Raw genomic sequence first — 17374 nt, 5'->3', positions numbered from 1 at the left:
GATGCGGTTTAGTTTCCTGCATTGCGTAAGCTAACCATGAACTTGGCTTAAATTGCTCCTTCCTTGGTAGTAAAAACATGACAGATTAGCAAAAATTCTGCTGTTACTAGCAGCAGCCTTCTTCCTTCCTCTGTAACATGTGTGGTGCAAAAGTCCCCCTGGCTCTTGGAGCTCTTCTAGCCTCTGTGTCAATGTGGTTGTGCTCTCTAGGATCTGGTTTTTTTCCCTATATCATTTGAAAGAAGAAGGAAAACATAAAAGCTCTAGTGTCTAGCTGCCTGAATTGCCTTTCCTCTCCATTGTTTCTGCCCAGCCACTAAAGCATTGATGTCTCAACTGTAGGTTCAAAGACAGAACTTAAAATACCCAAATGTTACAAATTTCTCCAATCCTTTTTGAGAGGACATTAGCCTTGAAGATAATTGAATGGTTGTTTTCTGAGAAGACAGCCGTAATGACACTTAGAATTTGCATTAGCATGATTACAAAGTGCCTACTGATACCTACGCCAGGCTGGAGGGACTGTGTGGAGAGCGCCGCTGCCCTGCAGGGTGGAAGGGAGCCAAGAGAATGCCTCGCCCTTTGCTTTTTCGTTAGCGCTGACCATGAGGCTGAGAATTTCTTGAAAACAGATTTGAACCAGTCTCCATTTCACCTTGCAATGATCCTTCGGTCTTTCTGCCTGCCACCTCAGGGACGGTTTCCCATCCGTCCGTAACTCAAGGAAAGGAAGAGTGTTTCTGCAGTGCGCTCCTTCCCCAGGGCAGCCGCTTTCCTCATCGGTCACTCCATGCTGAAGCGTTATGGTAAACGTGGCCTCCTGCCCCTCACTCTTCCTGCCTCTGACTCACAGGCAAGGCAGTGAGCAGGGTCAGTGGTGCTGGAGGAGGCGGCAGATAATGTTCCGAACAACAGGTCAGCAATGATAAACCTTTCCTCCAGGTCACCGAGGAGAGAAAACACAGCTGATTTTTTGTTGTTAGTAGTCAGATACACTGTCACAGGTTAATCCTGGAGTGTTGCTTTTTTCGTCTGTTTCTCACATTCATGTATCTGAATGTGTTAAAAAAGATGTTGAGTGAATGAAAATCAGAGTGACAGCAGAATATCCTGAGAAGATGTGATAAATTTTGCCATTTAGTTTTCTTTGACCTCCTGCTCTTTCACAGCTCACCTTCGAAAAGATTAAAGCTGATCTTCCCTTAAGTGTTTAGAAGTCCCAGCACTGTCTGGGCTAATTTCTGTAGACGCCAGAGTGAAAGCGTTTGGCGAGACTCTGCACGTCAGAAGTTTTCTGCCTGTTTGTGGAGTGTGCTGGCAGGTTTTGTCATGCAGCACAGATGCCTGTGAGCCTTGCGCCGCAAGATAGGCTGTGTCAACTTGGGTATTTGCAATGTCTGGGAAGCACACCAGCAGTCAGTGCTCTTTCACCTTTCCTTGTTGCTCTGCTGGATTTACAAGGGGTTTGTCTCTGCAATTCTAGTTCATGCCTGGTTTTCACTGCAGAGTGGTACAGTCTTCTGTGAGCTGAGAGCAGAAACAAAATTCTGTGGTATAGGTGCAGCTGCCGGCTGTGTACCACATATCACCTGTGTTTTGGTTCACCCCATCTGATAACAACGACACTACCTTTCCTTGGGAAGCACTTTGACATCCTCAGAAGACTTAATGCTGTGGCTGAGTAAAAGCAAAGAACGAAAGACCAGCAGTGCAATTTGCAGAGTACGGCAGCTGTCTCCTACCCAGAAAGGCAGGAGTAAACCCACTAATTTGGGGTTATATAGTAATCCTTAATGTAGACTTTGATTGTTAAGTAGCACAGTAGCCCGTTATAACTGTAAACTTTGCTGCCTACAGAGGTCTTCATTAGTGTGAGCATTTTTCTCTTTAGACTTGATAGCAAGATCAGAGAGGAGTTTCTTTGATTGTTCCAATAAGTTTTCCCTTTCGGTGGAACTTAACAGTGCCTTTAAGGGACAATTTTAAAAAGGCATGTGAATGCTAAATGGAATTTGTTGCCCTGTATCCTGAGTACATAGTAGAGAACTGGTGAGTCTCGCCTGCGCTCTGTTATTCTTCTTGTCAGGGTGCTTCCTCGGCAGGACAGCGTGCGTCGCTGAAGTGGCATTCTAGAAACAAAGCTTAGATTTGTTTTGACATTTTCCGGTTGGGTAGGCGACTCTAAATATACAGAAAATGAATCTTTTTCAAATTCTATAAACATTCCTGTGTACGCTTAGGTTTTTATCCACACCTAAGGGATAGATAAAGCAGCCAGACTCACCCTAGGAGGAAATTTGATGTTGGCTGCTGTGATCATTTTCACATTCTATTTGCCCTTGACAAATAAGCTATCTTTTGAAGTATTGCTTTTTCTCTAGTGTTGATCTGGAAATTGTTCTCAGTGCCTTTGTATTTGCAGAAAATCAGAACAAAATCAGTCTTGGATTTTACATAATGGGAAAAGGGAAATCTTGAGTACCAAAACCCTGCTGGAGCTTGGAAAAATAAACAGATTTATTTATGTGAACCTATGTAGAGAAAAGGCTATGGGGAAAAGGTACAAAGGCAGTGTGAATCAATGGTTACAAAACCATCTCTATTGTTAAAGATTTTTGGTACACTGAATTTGTCATTCAGAGTTTCCCAGAAAAATTTACCTTGGGGCTCTATTTAATTCTGGAGACTCCTTTTTGCATGCCACTTCATGAGCGTGTACTTCTGCAATGTCCTCGGGAGGTCTGTAGGGCTCCACAGGGGTGTGGTGATGACATTCAAGTCCCAGTCTTGAGTAGCACATTAAGTAACATTGCAAAGGAAAAGCAGTATGAAAACACGCTGTGACCAATACGTGGGACACATGTCCCTCTTTCTCTAGTTGTTGAACTGGATGAGACCTGTGTGGTTGATCTTGCTCATCACGGAGTTGATTCCTTTCTGCTTGAGTCATGGGTTATTTATATATTGGAGATGGATGTTTAAATTTAACTGTTAGAGGTGGATCCTTGTCTGAACCCTGAGTAAAAGCAGTCTCCGAATCTCAGGCAGCTCTTCTGTAGAGGCATCTCTTTATCCTTCGTCTGGAGGCATTTTGATACTTCAGATTATTTCACGCTACAGATGTTTTTACAAACACCTGTATGTTTTCCTTTTCAGCTTTCACTTTGGATCAATGAAAAGATGCTTACAGCCCAGGATATGTCCTATGACGAGGCAAGGAACCTGCACAGCAAATGGCTGAAGCATCAGGCATTTATGGCAGAACTTGCATCCAACAAAGAATGGCTGGAGAAGATTGAAAAGGTAACTAAAGAACGTCCAAACCATCTTTGTCAAAGATGGTTATGCACAGAGATGGGATCTGTTCCTCTGCAGAACTGGTTCTTGAATCATCTCTCCAGCTAAGGCAAAAGGAGATCTCACTTCTGTAGAATAAGTATCTATTGCATTGTGACTCCATCTAACCCATTTTAATCCGCATTAATGTTAAATGTTTTTTAATCCAAGACATTCTCACAGACTAGTCATTGGCTAAGTTGCCGATTTAATTTTGACTAGTCTTTCTTATCCGTTAGGAGGGAGGCATAACCTAGTTATATACCCAAAGGGTAGAAGGGGAAAATGTTGTGATTTGAGCTAATAAAATAGAAGTACTTCCTGGGAAAAAAATGAATGTAGGCAAATAACTGAATTTAGACTCCCATGCTGCCATGCTGGTTTTCATTCATTCAGGGCTATAATCAGGCTGCCTTTCCCAGTGCAAAATTAGTGCATGAAGTAAAGTACAGCCAGTTTTGTGATTAATTAAGATTCACAGGTCTGTATCAAGTTACTTTGAAGGCTTTAATATGCCATGATGAGCTGTACTTTTTTCACCCTGTTTCTCATGTGCAGCTCTGGAACATGAAGGAGGTCTCGTCTTTAGCTCTGACAGTGGGTTTCTGTTCAGTGTAAGTTAGCATAATTGCTCATTTCCTTCGGCACTCTGTGTCCCATTAGAGGCTTTTCTGTGATCTGCAAATAGCAGTACCCTTTAATGGTGTAATTAGAAGGCTGCTCTTAGTACCGGAAGTACTTCTTTAGCCATGCTAATACATCCTCACCCTTTGCCTCTGAAAAATCAGATTGCAGCAAAGTACCAAAGTTGTGTATCGAGCCACAGCTGACAATCACTGTATTAATGCTACCAATGGTCACAGCTATTAAATGAGTAGTGATGGGTTGTGAGTAGTGTTCACATCTGAAAAGGTTTTGCTCCTTGCCAGCACCACCTAAGTGCAGAGGTAGAAGTATAATTAGAAGTAAAGAAAATATTTCCAAAGTAATGCAATCTTTGTAGAGGCAAAAAGATACCTTAAGTCCAAGTGCTGTGCTGGTGCTAGGTGCAGGGCTCCTGCTTCCCAAGGAGGATTGTTCCTCTCTGGTGCTAGCTTAGACCCATGGTAATTGCTATAACCCATTGACACAACAGCTCAGTTCTGGTGCCGTAAGCTCCCTCTCCCAGTGTTACCCTGGGTCTTCATTGTTCTCCCAGTGAAATGGCCCACAGAAGCTGGATGCACAGCTTGTTCCGCTGCAGCTCCCTCCTCTGCGTCACATAGGCGGCATGGGGCAGCTTGCTGCGCTCCCGTCTGTGAGCAGTGTCCCCAGGAGCTCCCACAAAGGAATATGTGTAGTGGGGAGGAGAAAGAGGGTGTTGCTTGACCTTCCCATTGCCAAGAAATCCTCTTCCTGGCAACAGATGGAGCTGGGAGCTGATGTTCTGGAAGGAGTCACTGGATAATTGGAGATAGAAAATGCACAGTTGATGCTGCCAGCAGATGAGGAATCCTGAGTGCCTCCTAATCAAAATAATTTTACTAACGGTCTGTGAGTGCTCCAGGGAGGTACCATTTTGTTGCTCTTTGCTTTGCAGGAGGGAATGCAGCTCATTGCAGAGAAACCAGAGACTGAAGCTGTAGTGAAAGAAAAGCTGACAGGTCTCCATCAAATGTGGGAAGAGCTTGAATCCACTACGCAGACCAAGGCTCAGCGTCTCTTTGATGCAAACAAGGCGGAGCTTTTTACCCAGAGCTGTGCTGATTTGGATAAGTGGCTGAATGGTTTGGAGAGTCAAATTCAGTCGGATGACTATGGAAAAGATCTCACCAGTGTCAACATCCTGTTGAAGAAGCAGCAGGTAAATGGAGCGCAGGTTGCAGCGTGGGCAGACAGCAGGTATCTGCACTCAAAGGAACAGATAGGGGATCCTTTCAGTTTAGAAAGGAATTTACTTGCTTTTCTTTCTTCCTGTTGTTTCATGTATCTTTAAGAAGAACCAGAAACACACCCAGAAACAAACCAGCTGTAAATTTCTTGATACAATTTCTACCTTATACAGCCTTCCTTCCCCACATTAATATCTCTGTTCTGTCTCCCGCTCTAGTCCTCCAGTCATCGGTCACTCCCTCTCTGTACACAGCTGCCTGCCTGTGATTCAAACTTGTCCGAAGCTGGTCGGTCCCTGATTCCCTGCTGTAAGGACAGCAGGAAGCAATGAAGCCCTTGGGTGCAATTAGCTGTGCTTCAGAGTTGTTCAGGGCAACTTGTGGGTGATGGATAGAAGAGATTCAGCTGTGTTGTTGGCCAAATTCACCATTTGCCCAAGCAGGCATAACTGAGGGGTATCAGCAGGTGGCTGCAGTTGTGAATCTGAATTTTAGCCTTGTTCCTTGCAATATGAATCCTACAGTAATTATTAATGTGGTAAATCCTTACTGACCAGCATCTGTTCTTCCCTCTTATGAAGCTGTTGACATACCCTAGTTGTATCAACTCCTTTTACCCCAGTTTTCAGGAGTTTTTTTGCTATGTTTCTCTTTAGATGCTAGAGAATCAAATGGATGTTCGTAAGAAGGAGATAGAGGAGCTGCAAAGCCAGGCAAGGGCTTTAAGTCAAGAAGGGAAGAGTACCGATGAAGTAGATGGCAAACGCCTTACTGTAGAAAAGAAATTTCTGGAGTTGTTGGAACCATTGAATGAAAGAAAGGCAAACCTGCTGGCCTCCAAAGAGATCCACCAGTTCAACCGGGATGTGGAAGATGAAATTGTGAGTATAAAAGAAATTCTGTTCCCCAGACAATAGGAAAATGTCACACCTATTGCAGAGCTATCACAGGAAGAAACCTTTTTGATCATGTCTCTCAGTAGTGTGCTTGTGTAATGCTGTTTTTTGCATCTTGTGTGCACCAGCTTCTGTCCGCTGCCCATATAGTACCTGGGGTTGGTTGAAATCATATGTGCTCCTCTTCTCTTTCAGTTGTGGGTCGGAGAGAGGATGCCTATAGCTACGTCTACTGATCATGGACACAACCTCCAGACTGTGCAGCTACTAATAAAGAAAAATCAGGTAAGTAGGTGCTGTTAGAGCTCCATACCTGTTGTTTCTCCTTAGTGCTGACTAACTCAGAAAGGAAAGGCTTGGGGTAAAACGACAGGTGCTTCAGTGGCGATGTGCTATGGGAGCGGGCGGTGAGACCATGTTCAGGGGAGGGCACAGTGGCCCCAGTTTGTCCACAGGAGCTGATGGCATGTGTTTTGCTGCCCCTCCAGAATAAAGATCATGACTGATATTTCTTTTTTGTTTGGTGCAGTGGCTCATCAGTCTGCTTTTCTCCCATGTAGACTCTTCAGAAAGAAATCCAGGGACATCAGCCTCGTATTGATGATATTTTTGAGAGGAGTCAAAACATTATCACAGAGAGCAGCCCTAATGCTGAAGCAATTCAGCAGAGACTTGCAGACTTGCAGCAGCTGTGGAACCTCCTAATTGAGGAGACAGAGAAACGCCACAAGCGCCTAGAGGAGTCTCACAGAGCACAGCAGTATTACTTTGATGCTGCTGAGGCTGAGGCCTGGATGAGTGAGCAGGAGCTCTACATGATGTCAGAAGAGAAAGCCAAGGTGAGCAGCCCCACAGTGACACTAGTTTGGTTTTAATTGCTTGGCTAGAGGGGGGCAGGTGACATAATCTAATATGTCGCTAATGTAATGGTAACGGAAACAAATTTAATTCCCTTGTGAAACCTCAAGTGATCATCTCTTCTATCCATTATGACACCTCTGATAGTGTGAGGATAGGCCTTGCTGTACTGAGTCAGTGAAGCATCCTCAGACTGTGGGTGACAACTGTGTGCCTGCCTTTGCTGTAAAGTCAGAGTTACCAATACAGTCTAGTTGGGTCAGGTTTGATAGTAGTTTTGAATCACTGGGAACAGCACAATGCACTGATCTGTGAAATAGGCCTGATGGTCACTCAGCTGATGCCAGTAGTCTGGTTTTACTCCCAGTGAAGGGAAATCAGAACAGCATCAGACCATACCAAAGAGTAGGTGAATTTCTGTTTTTCAAGGAGGTATTAGAGTGCTGTATCTTATTTGCTATTTACATAAATATGCTGCATTCATTGCCCTGGTAAAATAAAACTCAGCTTTGTGTCAGTATAACGCATTCCATGGGTGTTCAGTCTCCACTTAAAAAGGATTTGTTTCCTTTTTTTAGATCTAAGCAATGCAAATAAAAAGGAATATTAATGTGAATAGTACATCACAAAAATATTTTAATGAGAAGGCTTATTGACAATACCAGTTAACACTGAGAGTTGGGGCTGGTTTTCTTAATCATAACAATGCATAGAAAGTTTTGACTGGAATTTCTCCAGGCACTTTGGTGGAGAATCCTTTGGCATGGGCACCATAGGATTTCTTTTCTTTGACCCAGGCTGTTGTTGAAAAGCCTGACAAGTGACGTGCCTAAAACTGTTCCATTTTCTGAGCCCTGCATAATCACCAGTGCTGTGTAAACACACAAAGAGCTTTATAGAAGAGAAAATTCAACATGCTTAATGCACAAGTGATGTAATTTTTTTCTGCATCCCAGAGGGGTTGTTGCATCCACCCCTTCATTTGTTATTTTGTTTTCTGTGGGTACCATTTGCCATGAACTCAACTATTAATATACCATTGTCAGAACAACTTGTCTTCAAGCTGTACTTGGGAGCAGTTCATTATATTCTGGCTACCACTTTTGGCTCACACATCAAGTTGACCTTGCTGTGTGGTGTCTTCCTCTGGAGTGGGGGACCTCACAGGCATTTTCTGTCACCATTACAGGATGAACAGAGTGCTGTGTCCATGCTGAAGAAACACCAGATTCTGGAACAAGCTGTAGAAGACTATGCTGAAACTGTACACCAGCTTTCAAAGACCAGCAGAACTTTGGTGGCAGATAATCACCCAGAAAGGTATTAACTGCCATTTTTAATTGGATTATGTATTCTTTCAGTAGTTCAGGCACTTCATTGGGTCGTTCCGACACACAAAGCCTACAGCAGGGAGTAAGTAGCTCAGAAGAGTGTACCGAGGAAGAGGAGTTCAGCTTCACTCAGTCCAGGATGCATGTTGGACCACCCTGATTTGGCCAGAGGCAGGGTCCTGAACAGGGTCAGTCTGTGCAGCTGCTGATCTCTGGATAGTACTGGATGCCTTCAGTAAATGTCTGTTGTATCCTTTACACAGGCTAGTGGTGTAGGGTCTGCCAGCACTGCTGAACCTCAGGGAGGTACAGCAATCCTGAGAGACACGGGTCCATATTCACTCTTACAGCCAATTTTTACATCTAGCACATAGGGTCATAGTCATTTATCCTTCTGTCCATAGGGCAGTGCTCCCCAAGATCTGCCTCCTCCCTTTGAGATTCCAGTAGCATCAGAGACTGGGATCTGGTGGTGCTTTGAACATGGGCACATCAACATCTTGGTTTTGGTAAATTTACCTCAACTTTCATAAATGGCTTTCCCTGTTGGAGAATTCAGGAAGCTTAAGAACTGTTTTGCTCTAAGAGCTGCAGCTAAGCAAACAGAATTCTCCATTGGCTTTGACTGTGAGGCTGATTTCACTACAAGGCTGATGTATTTAACTGCTCTGCCTTCACAGATAGGAAGATACGACTATCTTAGGAAAGATGCTTTTTGCCTCTGGTGGAAGATTGTTATTTAACTCAAAAGCACTCTCTTGTGGTCATGATAATTTCAGATGAGAGTGGATTTCCTGGCTGAGCTGGCTGAGTGCTGGAATAACATAATCAACTTCACAAGGCAGAGGGAAGGCAATTTGACAGGACTATATGGCTCAGACAAAATATAGAAAAAAGATATGGCAAGTAGAAATGTTAATCACTTTTGGTGATGCTGAGCTTCAGGGATTAGGAAACCCATGAATACTTCTGAACTTTGAAGCAGAATTTAAATGAAAAAGAAATGCTGCTTGCCTTAGCTGCTCAGGTCTTGCCTGTAATTTTGGGAGAAGACTGGTGAGATCTGTGGTCAAACAAATCGAGAGCTTGGTTCGCAGCTTCACCCTCTAAAGCCAGGGGGGTTATATGTACAGGGTAGAGAAGTTTTCCAGCAGGTGCAGTCAAGTGTGCCAGCAGAGGATTGGTCCGGTGTGTGTGAGTCAGATTTGTGCATGCAGCAGACATCCGTTCGGTGGATTAAATTGCCCAAGAGTGATTTTTTATTCCTTGTAGGTTTTTTTCCATTTACTTTTATTATTTGTAAAAGACAGTGAGGACTCAGAGCTCTCTGTTTTTTTCAGTGAACGTATCAGCATGCGCCAGTCCAAAGTGGATAAGCTGTACGCAGGCCTGAAGGATCTAGCTGAAGAGAGACGGGGCAAGCTGGATGAGAGACACAGGCTGTTCCAGCTTAACCGTGAGGTGGATGACCTGGAGCAATGGATTGCTGAAAGGGAGGTGGTGGCAGGATCCCACGAGCTGGGACAGGATTACGAACATGTAACAGTAAGTTCTTTGGACGTGGCTGGAGGTTGACCTTCCTTTTCTGGATGCTGCACACAGTAGATGGTTAAAATAAATGGGTGGCTGGCCTGCTTGGTTTGCTCGGATCAGTTTGGAATTACAGTGCTGCATGAGTCTTTTTCTCTGCGTTTCAGATGCTACAGGAGCGATTCAGAGAATTTGCCCGAGACACTGGAAACATTGGACAGGAGCGCGTTGATACTGTTAACCACATGGCAGATGAACTCATCAACTCTGGACATTCAGATGCTGCAACAATTGCAGAGTGGAAGGATGGACTCAATGAGGCCTGGGCTGATCTCCTGGAGCTCATTGACACGAGAACACAAATTCTAGCAGCCTCTTATGAACTGCACAAATTTTACCATGATGCCAAGGAGATCTTAGGACGTATTCAAGACAAACATAAGAAACTGCCTGAAGAGCTTGGTAGAGACCAAAACACAGTGGAAACACTACAGAGAATGCACACAACATTCGAGCATGATATCCAGGCGCTCGGCACCCAGGTGTGTAGCAAGCGAACGGTGCTGTCTGTGGGTCTAGGAACCTGAGCTGCAGAGTTCTGCTGCTGCTCTCAGCCCCTCCGTGGCTGGTAGGCAGAGTGCTGCTAGCTGCTTTCCAAGTGTATTCCTGTGGGAATAACTTCACTGCATCATTTTCTTATCTGCCTTTCTGCTTCTCTGTTATTGCATTAGGCTAATTAGTTTATCTAAAATAGAAATCCGTAAGTACACAGATTTCTGAATATGTAGGTAATTGTTGAATGTTATTCCATTTCCTGTCATTGATTGAAGAAGAAATCATAAAGGAAGAGAGCTTCTGTGTTGATATAAAGTAAAGCAAAAAGCTGTCATGTCTCCTGACAGTCTCAGCCTGCTGTGTGCGTAGGAACAGAGGGTGGATGGAGAGGCATAAGGGTAACACACTTCAACTCCTCAGAGGACCTTTCTCTGATTACCTCAAGCAGCAGCACCAGCAGTACACCGTGTGACTGACAGGGTTGGAAAATAGCTTACGTTTGAAGAAAAAAAGGTTCATTTGACTTAACGTATTGTCTCTTTAGCCAATTCCTGAAAGGCACTGAACAGATACTAAATCTGTAAAGAACTTTTAATATACCAGAGGGAATATGAAATACAGGTTTCAGGTATTTCTGGCCTTAACATTATTCTTGGGTGTTATATTAATTGTGCTGGAAGCCACCTTAGATTTGCCTGCTCCTTATGCCATGTTCACCTTGGTGAATGCAAGACACAACTATTCTCTCCTGTGCAAAATTGATATTCCAAAGGATACCTGGAGGACAGGGGCAAATATGAAGGGGTGTGTAAGCCTGGTTGGTTGGTTGTTTAAAAAAAAACACAACAAAACAAAACACCAGAAAGCCCCAGCCAAACCCTCTTCTACTAGGCACTTTTTCCGAGAGGCAAAGGAGGTCTGTAGACCTACATGGGGACTTTCTGACTTGGTTATGAATCTGGGCATTCTGACTTAAATATTGCTTTTTATGCTGCTTCCTAACAGCAGTCTGAAGAGAATCAAAGTATATAGTCCAGGCTAAGATTTTTAAAAGCAGCCAAACTTGATCTAATTCCAAATCTTTTGAAGCCAAGGTATGTTAAATAGAAGGCAGCAGCCATTTATACAGCACACGAGGGATTCTAAACAAAAAACAATGTTCAGCTGTCAGAATGAGAATTTTGGAAGAGAACAAGTTGCTTAAGGAATGGAGGAACTGACTGCACTTATCCCAGTAGGCCGGAAAAGATAGCTTTCATGGCCAAGCTGCCTGCCAATTCTTTATTGTATTGCAATTTACATAGTTGTTTACACTAGAATAAAGGGGATATGGCAACCATTTGATTTTTTCCAAGTGTTTTGCTTTCAGAAGCTCTAGATTTTATACATAAAATGGGAGACATTCACAAAACACAAATCCCAGTCTCTCGATAAGGTAATTATAATCAAGGCCTAAGTGAAGGAATATGTAATCCTAGCGCAGAGCTGTGGTAAAAGCACTTAGGATAGTTTTTGGGTGAAACAGCTAGAGCACCAAGATGGATCATTATGACAGTGCCTGATCTCTGTGCCTGTAGCTAGAACACTGTTTAATTTGATGTTCAAACTTTTTTTTCTAAAAAAAAAAAAAAAAAGAGAAAATTATTTGAAATGAACTAATAGAATGATTCCTGGTTTGAAAAATATGTGAAACAGTCAAGAAATAGCACTGATGTCCCAAGACAGTGTTTGAAAGGAAAAGAGATTTCTGATAGTAGAAAAATCTTTGAATTTCCAAATTTTCTTCTGTATGAAGTCAATATTTACATTTTTTTAAAAAAATATCTCTGTCAGTAAAATACATTTTTCATACTCTGATAGTATGAAAAAATCATTCTCTGTCAGAGTGTGGTTTTGATACAGGAGTTCCTGAGTTGCATTGAAAATTTGATGATAAAAATGGTCCTTGGTTGCCCTGATGTTTAACAGTCACTTTGTATTGGCCCCCAGTTTTACAGGAGGTTTAGGCACGGTGGCAAATCTTTTTTGTTTTGGGGGCCCCTTGAGCCAACAGTGTTCTCTAAGAAATATTCTGAGAGGGGTATACGGACTTAATAACAGAACAAACCTTTCCAGTATCAACAGACCAAATGTATTTGCAGTGACTTTAGAAAGCCATTCAAATAATCAACAGCAGCTAAAATTTCCCCATATTTGTGACTCAAAAGCATCCAAACACTGATGCGTTTCTGTCTTACAAAAACACGCCAGGTGAGACAGCTGCAGGAGGATGCTGCACGCCTTCAGGCTGCCTATGCTGGAGACAAAGCTGATGACATCCAGAAGAGGGAAAACGAGGTGCTGGAAGCATGGAAGTCGCTGCTGGATGCCTGCGAGGGCCGCAGGGTTAGACTGGTAGATACAGGAGACAAATTCCGTTTCTTCAGCATGGTTCGTGATCTCATGCTTTGGATGGAAGACGTTATCCGACAGATAGAAGCCCAAGAAAAGCCAAGGTAATGTGAAGCATCTCTTCTCAATCAGAAGAAAAGGCTGCAGTCAGTTGAGGAAAAGACTCTGTATCACTGAGCCAGAAATTCAGATTCAGAGAGGCTGTCAAAGTCTCATGGTAGTGTAGCAGCTTGCTTTTGTGTATTGCTGCCCAGTGGAGGCTGGGGGCTACTGAAGTAACTGCAATGTAAAAGCATGTTCAAAGAGATTAAGTCCCACACGTTTATTTGATTTCTTATTGAGACCAGAGTGGTGCCATTCCTAAGGAAAGGCTGCTAGCATTCTTGCTTCCTGAACTACAAAAGCCGTCTAGGAATTCATATTTCTGTTGTACAGCTTTGGGTTAGTTTACTTGTTCGAAAATGTAACAGGTGTTAAACCCGGAATGCATGTTTCTAAACCATGGATTCATCATTGTAGGGATGTTTCGTCTGTTGAACTACTAATGAACAATCACCAGGGTATCAAAGCAGAAATCGATGCCCGAAATGACAGCTTTACTACCTGCATTGAGCTTGGCAAATCTCTTCTGGCAAGAAAACACTACGCATCAGAGGAGGTACTGCACTTCCTGAATGTGCAACAACTGCGGGGCAGCTGGCCTATAGGTTTTGTTTCATCTGGAAAAACGTGCATTGTATTAATCTACAGATTAACAAGCTGCGTATTTATAATGACATGCATTACTTCAGGGACTGTTCCACTTATTTGTTTTTGTGAAATTAGTGTGTGATTTAACTCTGTGAATTCATGTTGGGTAGCAGAGATGGCACCTAAATTTAAAGTATCATTTTCAGTCCAGGAAATGCAAAGAAGCTGTTGCATTCAGCTCTGCAGAGAGAGCACTCTGGGATGGCTGTGTTTGGAAAGGCGACTTCTTTAAGCAAGAGCAGAGATAACTGTGTGAGAAGGCTGAATTTTGTACAGGGGAACTGGAGTGCTATGAAGCAGCCTGCTAGGGGAAGGAGCAGGAAAATATTCATCTCACAGGGAGTAAATCCAGGGAATATTAAGAGGAAAATATATCTAACTTCTTAAGACCTTGATTTATTTTCTGATTTCTCTAGGCCAGAGGATAGAGGCTTAATCTGCATTTCTTCCAGCCTCCTTTGGTGGAGAGAGGATAACCAAACATAAGACAGTGCCCACTCAAGGAGGTGATATTTTCTGCATTACACATGGGAGCTCCAGAGTATCCTGAGAGAAACATCTGCTCAGGATCTGGGAATTTTTGCTAGCCAGTATTCACCCTGAGAATAACACAGGGCTTACGTGGGCATGTCAGTGTTAGCGCAGGTAGCTGCAGGCTTTTTGTAATAGTCACAGGCAGCACATTTTGCATTATTTGCTAGAACAAGGGCAGCAGATATAATACATGGTTGCACTATTTAGATTTATGTGTCCATTATACTCTTTTTATCAAATAATCTCAGTGCTGTAGTTTTAACAGATACTGTATGCTTATGCAAAGGTGGTATTTTAATACAAATGTCATATTTATATTTCAAAGAGGAAAACAGCTGTTGTATTCATGTTTAAGTCACTTTCTGACAGTCTAGCACAATGTATCCTGTCTGTAAATGCCAGTGCCTTTTGCTGGTGGTCACGGCTTACGCAGTGTGGTGGGGTGAGCCTGGTGCTTATGTAACAGCCCTGCATTCTCCTCTTCAATCCAGATCAAGGAAAAGCTGCTGCAACTGACAGAAAAGAGAAAAGAAATGATTGACAAATGGGAAGACAGATGGGAGTGGCTGAGACTGAGTAAGGACATCCTTGGTTTTCTTTTGAGCAGGGCCATATCTTACTCTCTCTTCACCATGTCTTTCTGAGCATTGAAAAAAACTTCAGCTCCTTAACAGTGCTTGAAAGTGTGTTTGTACTGTAGTAACTGTAAGATTCACACCTGTTGACTGTGAAAATAACTGATAATTTGAAACCAAGAAACCTGCACCAAAGGTCTTATTCCGTATGATCAAATTTGGAGCTAGGTAAAACAGATCTACCATATTTGCAGGTGTCGCATTCCAACTGTGTTTCTACAAAGGATGCACTGTTAAAAAATAGGGGGAAATAAAGCCCTGCTACCTTATGCATGTAACATGCCTGTGTTATCTGAGAGGCTAGAATGTTGATGAGCAGTTCAGTGACAGAAGGTATATTTTTAAACATTGCAGCATTTTGCAGGTTTTACACCAGCAACAACAACCCCGTTCTAATACTTTTAACAAGGTGATCCAGATCTCCTGTATGGACTGAAGCCTTTGCAGCAGACAGTTGACCAGGATCTCAAAAAGTATAGTGCAGTATAATCATTTTGTAGGGTTCTGGGCTGCTCTGTGTACTTTTTTTGTTGTTTCTGAGGCTCAGCAGGCTTTAAGTAATACAGTACCATGGGCGATTGTACCTCAGCTTAGATGTCTGCACCATATTATTTGTCAAAATTGCTTGGTTCCATTCAGAAAAGCTGTGGAAGCTTTTTTTCAGCTGGAAGACAGAAGGAAGGAAACCTGGAACTGTAGCACTATAGACAAGCATAAAGTACAGAAGTACTGCTTGCAGAAGGGAGCTAGACTGTAGGCTGTAGCTGTTCTGTAGACAGGGCAGCCTGAGAAAGAAAACCAGCAGATAACAGACTTTCTCCTCTGAAGTTAGTAGGTTACAGCAGATTAGAGCAAAAAAGAAACTCTGAAATTGCAAAATGAAATAGTCTGTAGAAGAAGTGAAGGTGGGCCTTAACTTTTATTTTTCCTTAAATCAAAACCAGCAGGACAAACTTGTGTCTTTTAAATGATTAATTTCAGTGAGATTAATTAAGGAGGCTACTTAGCTAAATACATTTACGTTTTTTCCCAAGCTATTTTTAAGAAAATTAAGAAGCTGCCTGATGACTTCATGATGCTCTTTTTGACATTAGTGGCGCTGATTTCTCTACGTTCTTTGCTCAGTTCTGGAGGTACACCAGTTTTCAAGAGATGCAAGTGTAGCTGAGGCCTGGCTGCTGGGACAGGAGCCCTACCTATCCAGTCGTGAAATAGGTCAAAGTGTTGATGAAGTGGAAAAATTAATTAAGCGGCATGAAGCATTTGAAAAATCTGCAGCTACTTGGGATGAGAGATTTGCAGCACTGGAAAGACTGACTACGGTGAGTGCTATAGGCGAGAACAGCCTCTCTTGGCCATTCCCCTTCAGTTTGGTGCCATCTGATGGTTTGGAGTAATTCCCCGCATCACCAACTTAATCTCCATTTGATCTGTTTATTGTTTATCGATCAACATAGGCCAATCACCCAGGGCCTGAAGTTTCATGTTCCCAACAATATTGAAACCCTCTCAGGTTCATTTAAACTCAACAACCCGCAAGGAAAGCTTTAAGTGATAAATGACCTTAGTGGTCCACAAGAGCTGTCTCAGGCCCCGGAACGATGACCCAGAAGCAAATTCAAGAGCTGAGCAGTTTGCTTCAGCCCATTGCCATACTGGTTGTACCGCTAAAAGGGAGGGGGGATTCTGAGTGAAGACGACCCAGACCCAAATCCTTGGCATTATTTTTAGTTAAAGATGATAGTGTGAGGAGAGAGTGATGGGGAAGGGGGTTCAACAAAAACATTTGGTGTGTTTTGGCTGCTCCAGTACAAGGCTACATTGTCCCCTAGAAGAACATAATAAGCCCCAAAAAAACACAACTTTTTTTTGAGCACAGCTGCAATGTCAGTAATTAATGCTTGGAGAGCGTGTTACCATCTTTGAAGAACAATTTTACTTTAGACACTAAAATTGAAGCGGCTTGATTTTCCACACACACTGAGCATCACAGCTGCGGACAAAATGAATTGGAGTTCCTCAGCATCTTCAGAAATCAGGCTCATCTTATTGAGGTTGTTCGTTTCAGGGGTTTGGATGTGGAAAACTATTTCTGTGTATGGCAAGCAGACAAGAGGATGTCGCTTTTCAACGTTTTAATAGCTTGAGCTGCTTTCTTGTTAGTCTGGTTTTTGTTCTAACAGAATGAATTAGAAAAGAAACATGGACAGTGGTGAGCTGCTACCCAGGCACTCCATTTGTTGTTAAGGGGCCTGGTACTGTATGACTTTACTGACAAATTCAGTGCAACAAAATTTGCATGATCAATACTTTTAAAGACTGATGCCTTCAAATTTTATTTCAATAAACTTTAATTTCAGTAACGCTTCAGAAAAACGTACAGAGTTATTTTTAGTTTTTAGAAAAGCCCCTGAGAAATGTGCAGTGCACTTAAATGCACAAAAATGTTTCATTTCTCAGTTGGAACTGCTGGAAGTACGTCGGCAACAGGAGGAAGAGGAGAGGAAGAGGCAGCCGCCCACTCCAGAGCCAAGCCCCAAGGTTGCGGAGGATGCAGACTCCCAGCAGCAATGGTAAGCCCAGGGTGCAGGAAGCTGAACTGCCTACTCTACACCGTTTCTTCAGGCAGAATTCTTAGGCTGAAGATGCATTGTAAAGGGAGAGTCTGGAGGTTGCATGATTTTGTA

The 17374-nt window shown here is 42.9% G+C and overlaps 1 protein-coding gene across 3 annotated transcripts in view; it reads left to right on the top strand.

Moving 5' to 3' along the window:
- Positions 1-17374, top strand: part of SPTBN1 (spectrin beta, non-erythrocytic 1) — a 137557-nt gene that overhangs the window by 108992 nt on the left and 11191 nt on the right. For all 3 annotated transcript variants that reach the window (XM_064446902.1, XM_064446901.1, XM_064446903.1), the window contains 13 exons: positions 3157-3303; positions 4916-5179; positions 5864-6088; positions 6299-6388; positions 6664-6942; positions 8151-8281; positions 9633-9837; positions 9990-10364; positions 12628-12872; positions 13288-13426; positions 14544-14628; positions 15813-16009; positions 17148-17260. In XM_064446902.1, coding sequence (XP_064302972.1) covers positions 3157-3303; positions 4916-5179; positions 5864-6088; positions 6299-6388; positions 6664-6942; positions 8151-8281; positions 9633-9837; positions 9990-10364; positions 12628-12872; positions 13288-13426; positions 14544-14628; positions 15813-16009; positions 17148-17260 — 2495 coding nt within the window. The remainder of the gene's footprint in view (positions 1-3156; positions 3304-4915; positions 5180-5863; positions 6089-6298; positions 6389-6663; positions 6943-8150; positions 8282-9632; positions 9838-9989; positions 10365-12627; positions 12873-13287; positions 13427-14543; positions 14629-15812; positions 16010-17147; positions 17261-17374) is intronic.

The sequence above is a fragment of the Phalacrocorax carbo genome, chromosome 3 (assembly GCF_963921805.1).
Source record: "Phalacrocorax carbo chromosome 3, bPhaCar2.1, whole genome shotgun sequence".
NCBI classification, from domain to species: domain Eukaryota; kingdom Metazoa; phylum Chordata; class Aves; order Suliformes; family Phalacrocoracidae; genus Phalacrocorax; species Phalacrocorax carbo.
The sequence above is the reverse complement of the archived record's forward strand: the minus strand, read 5'-3'. Positions and strand labels throughout refer to the sequence as shown.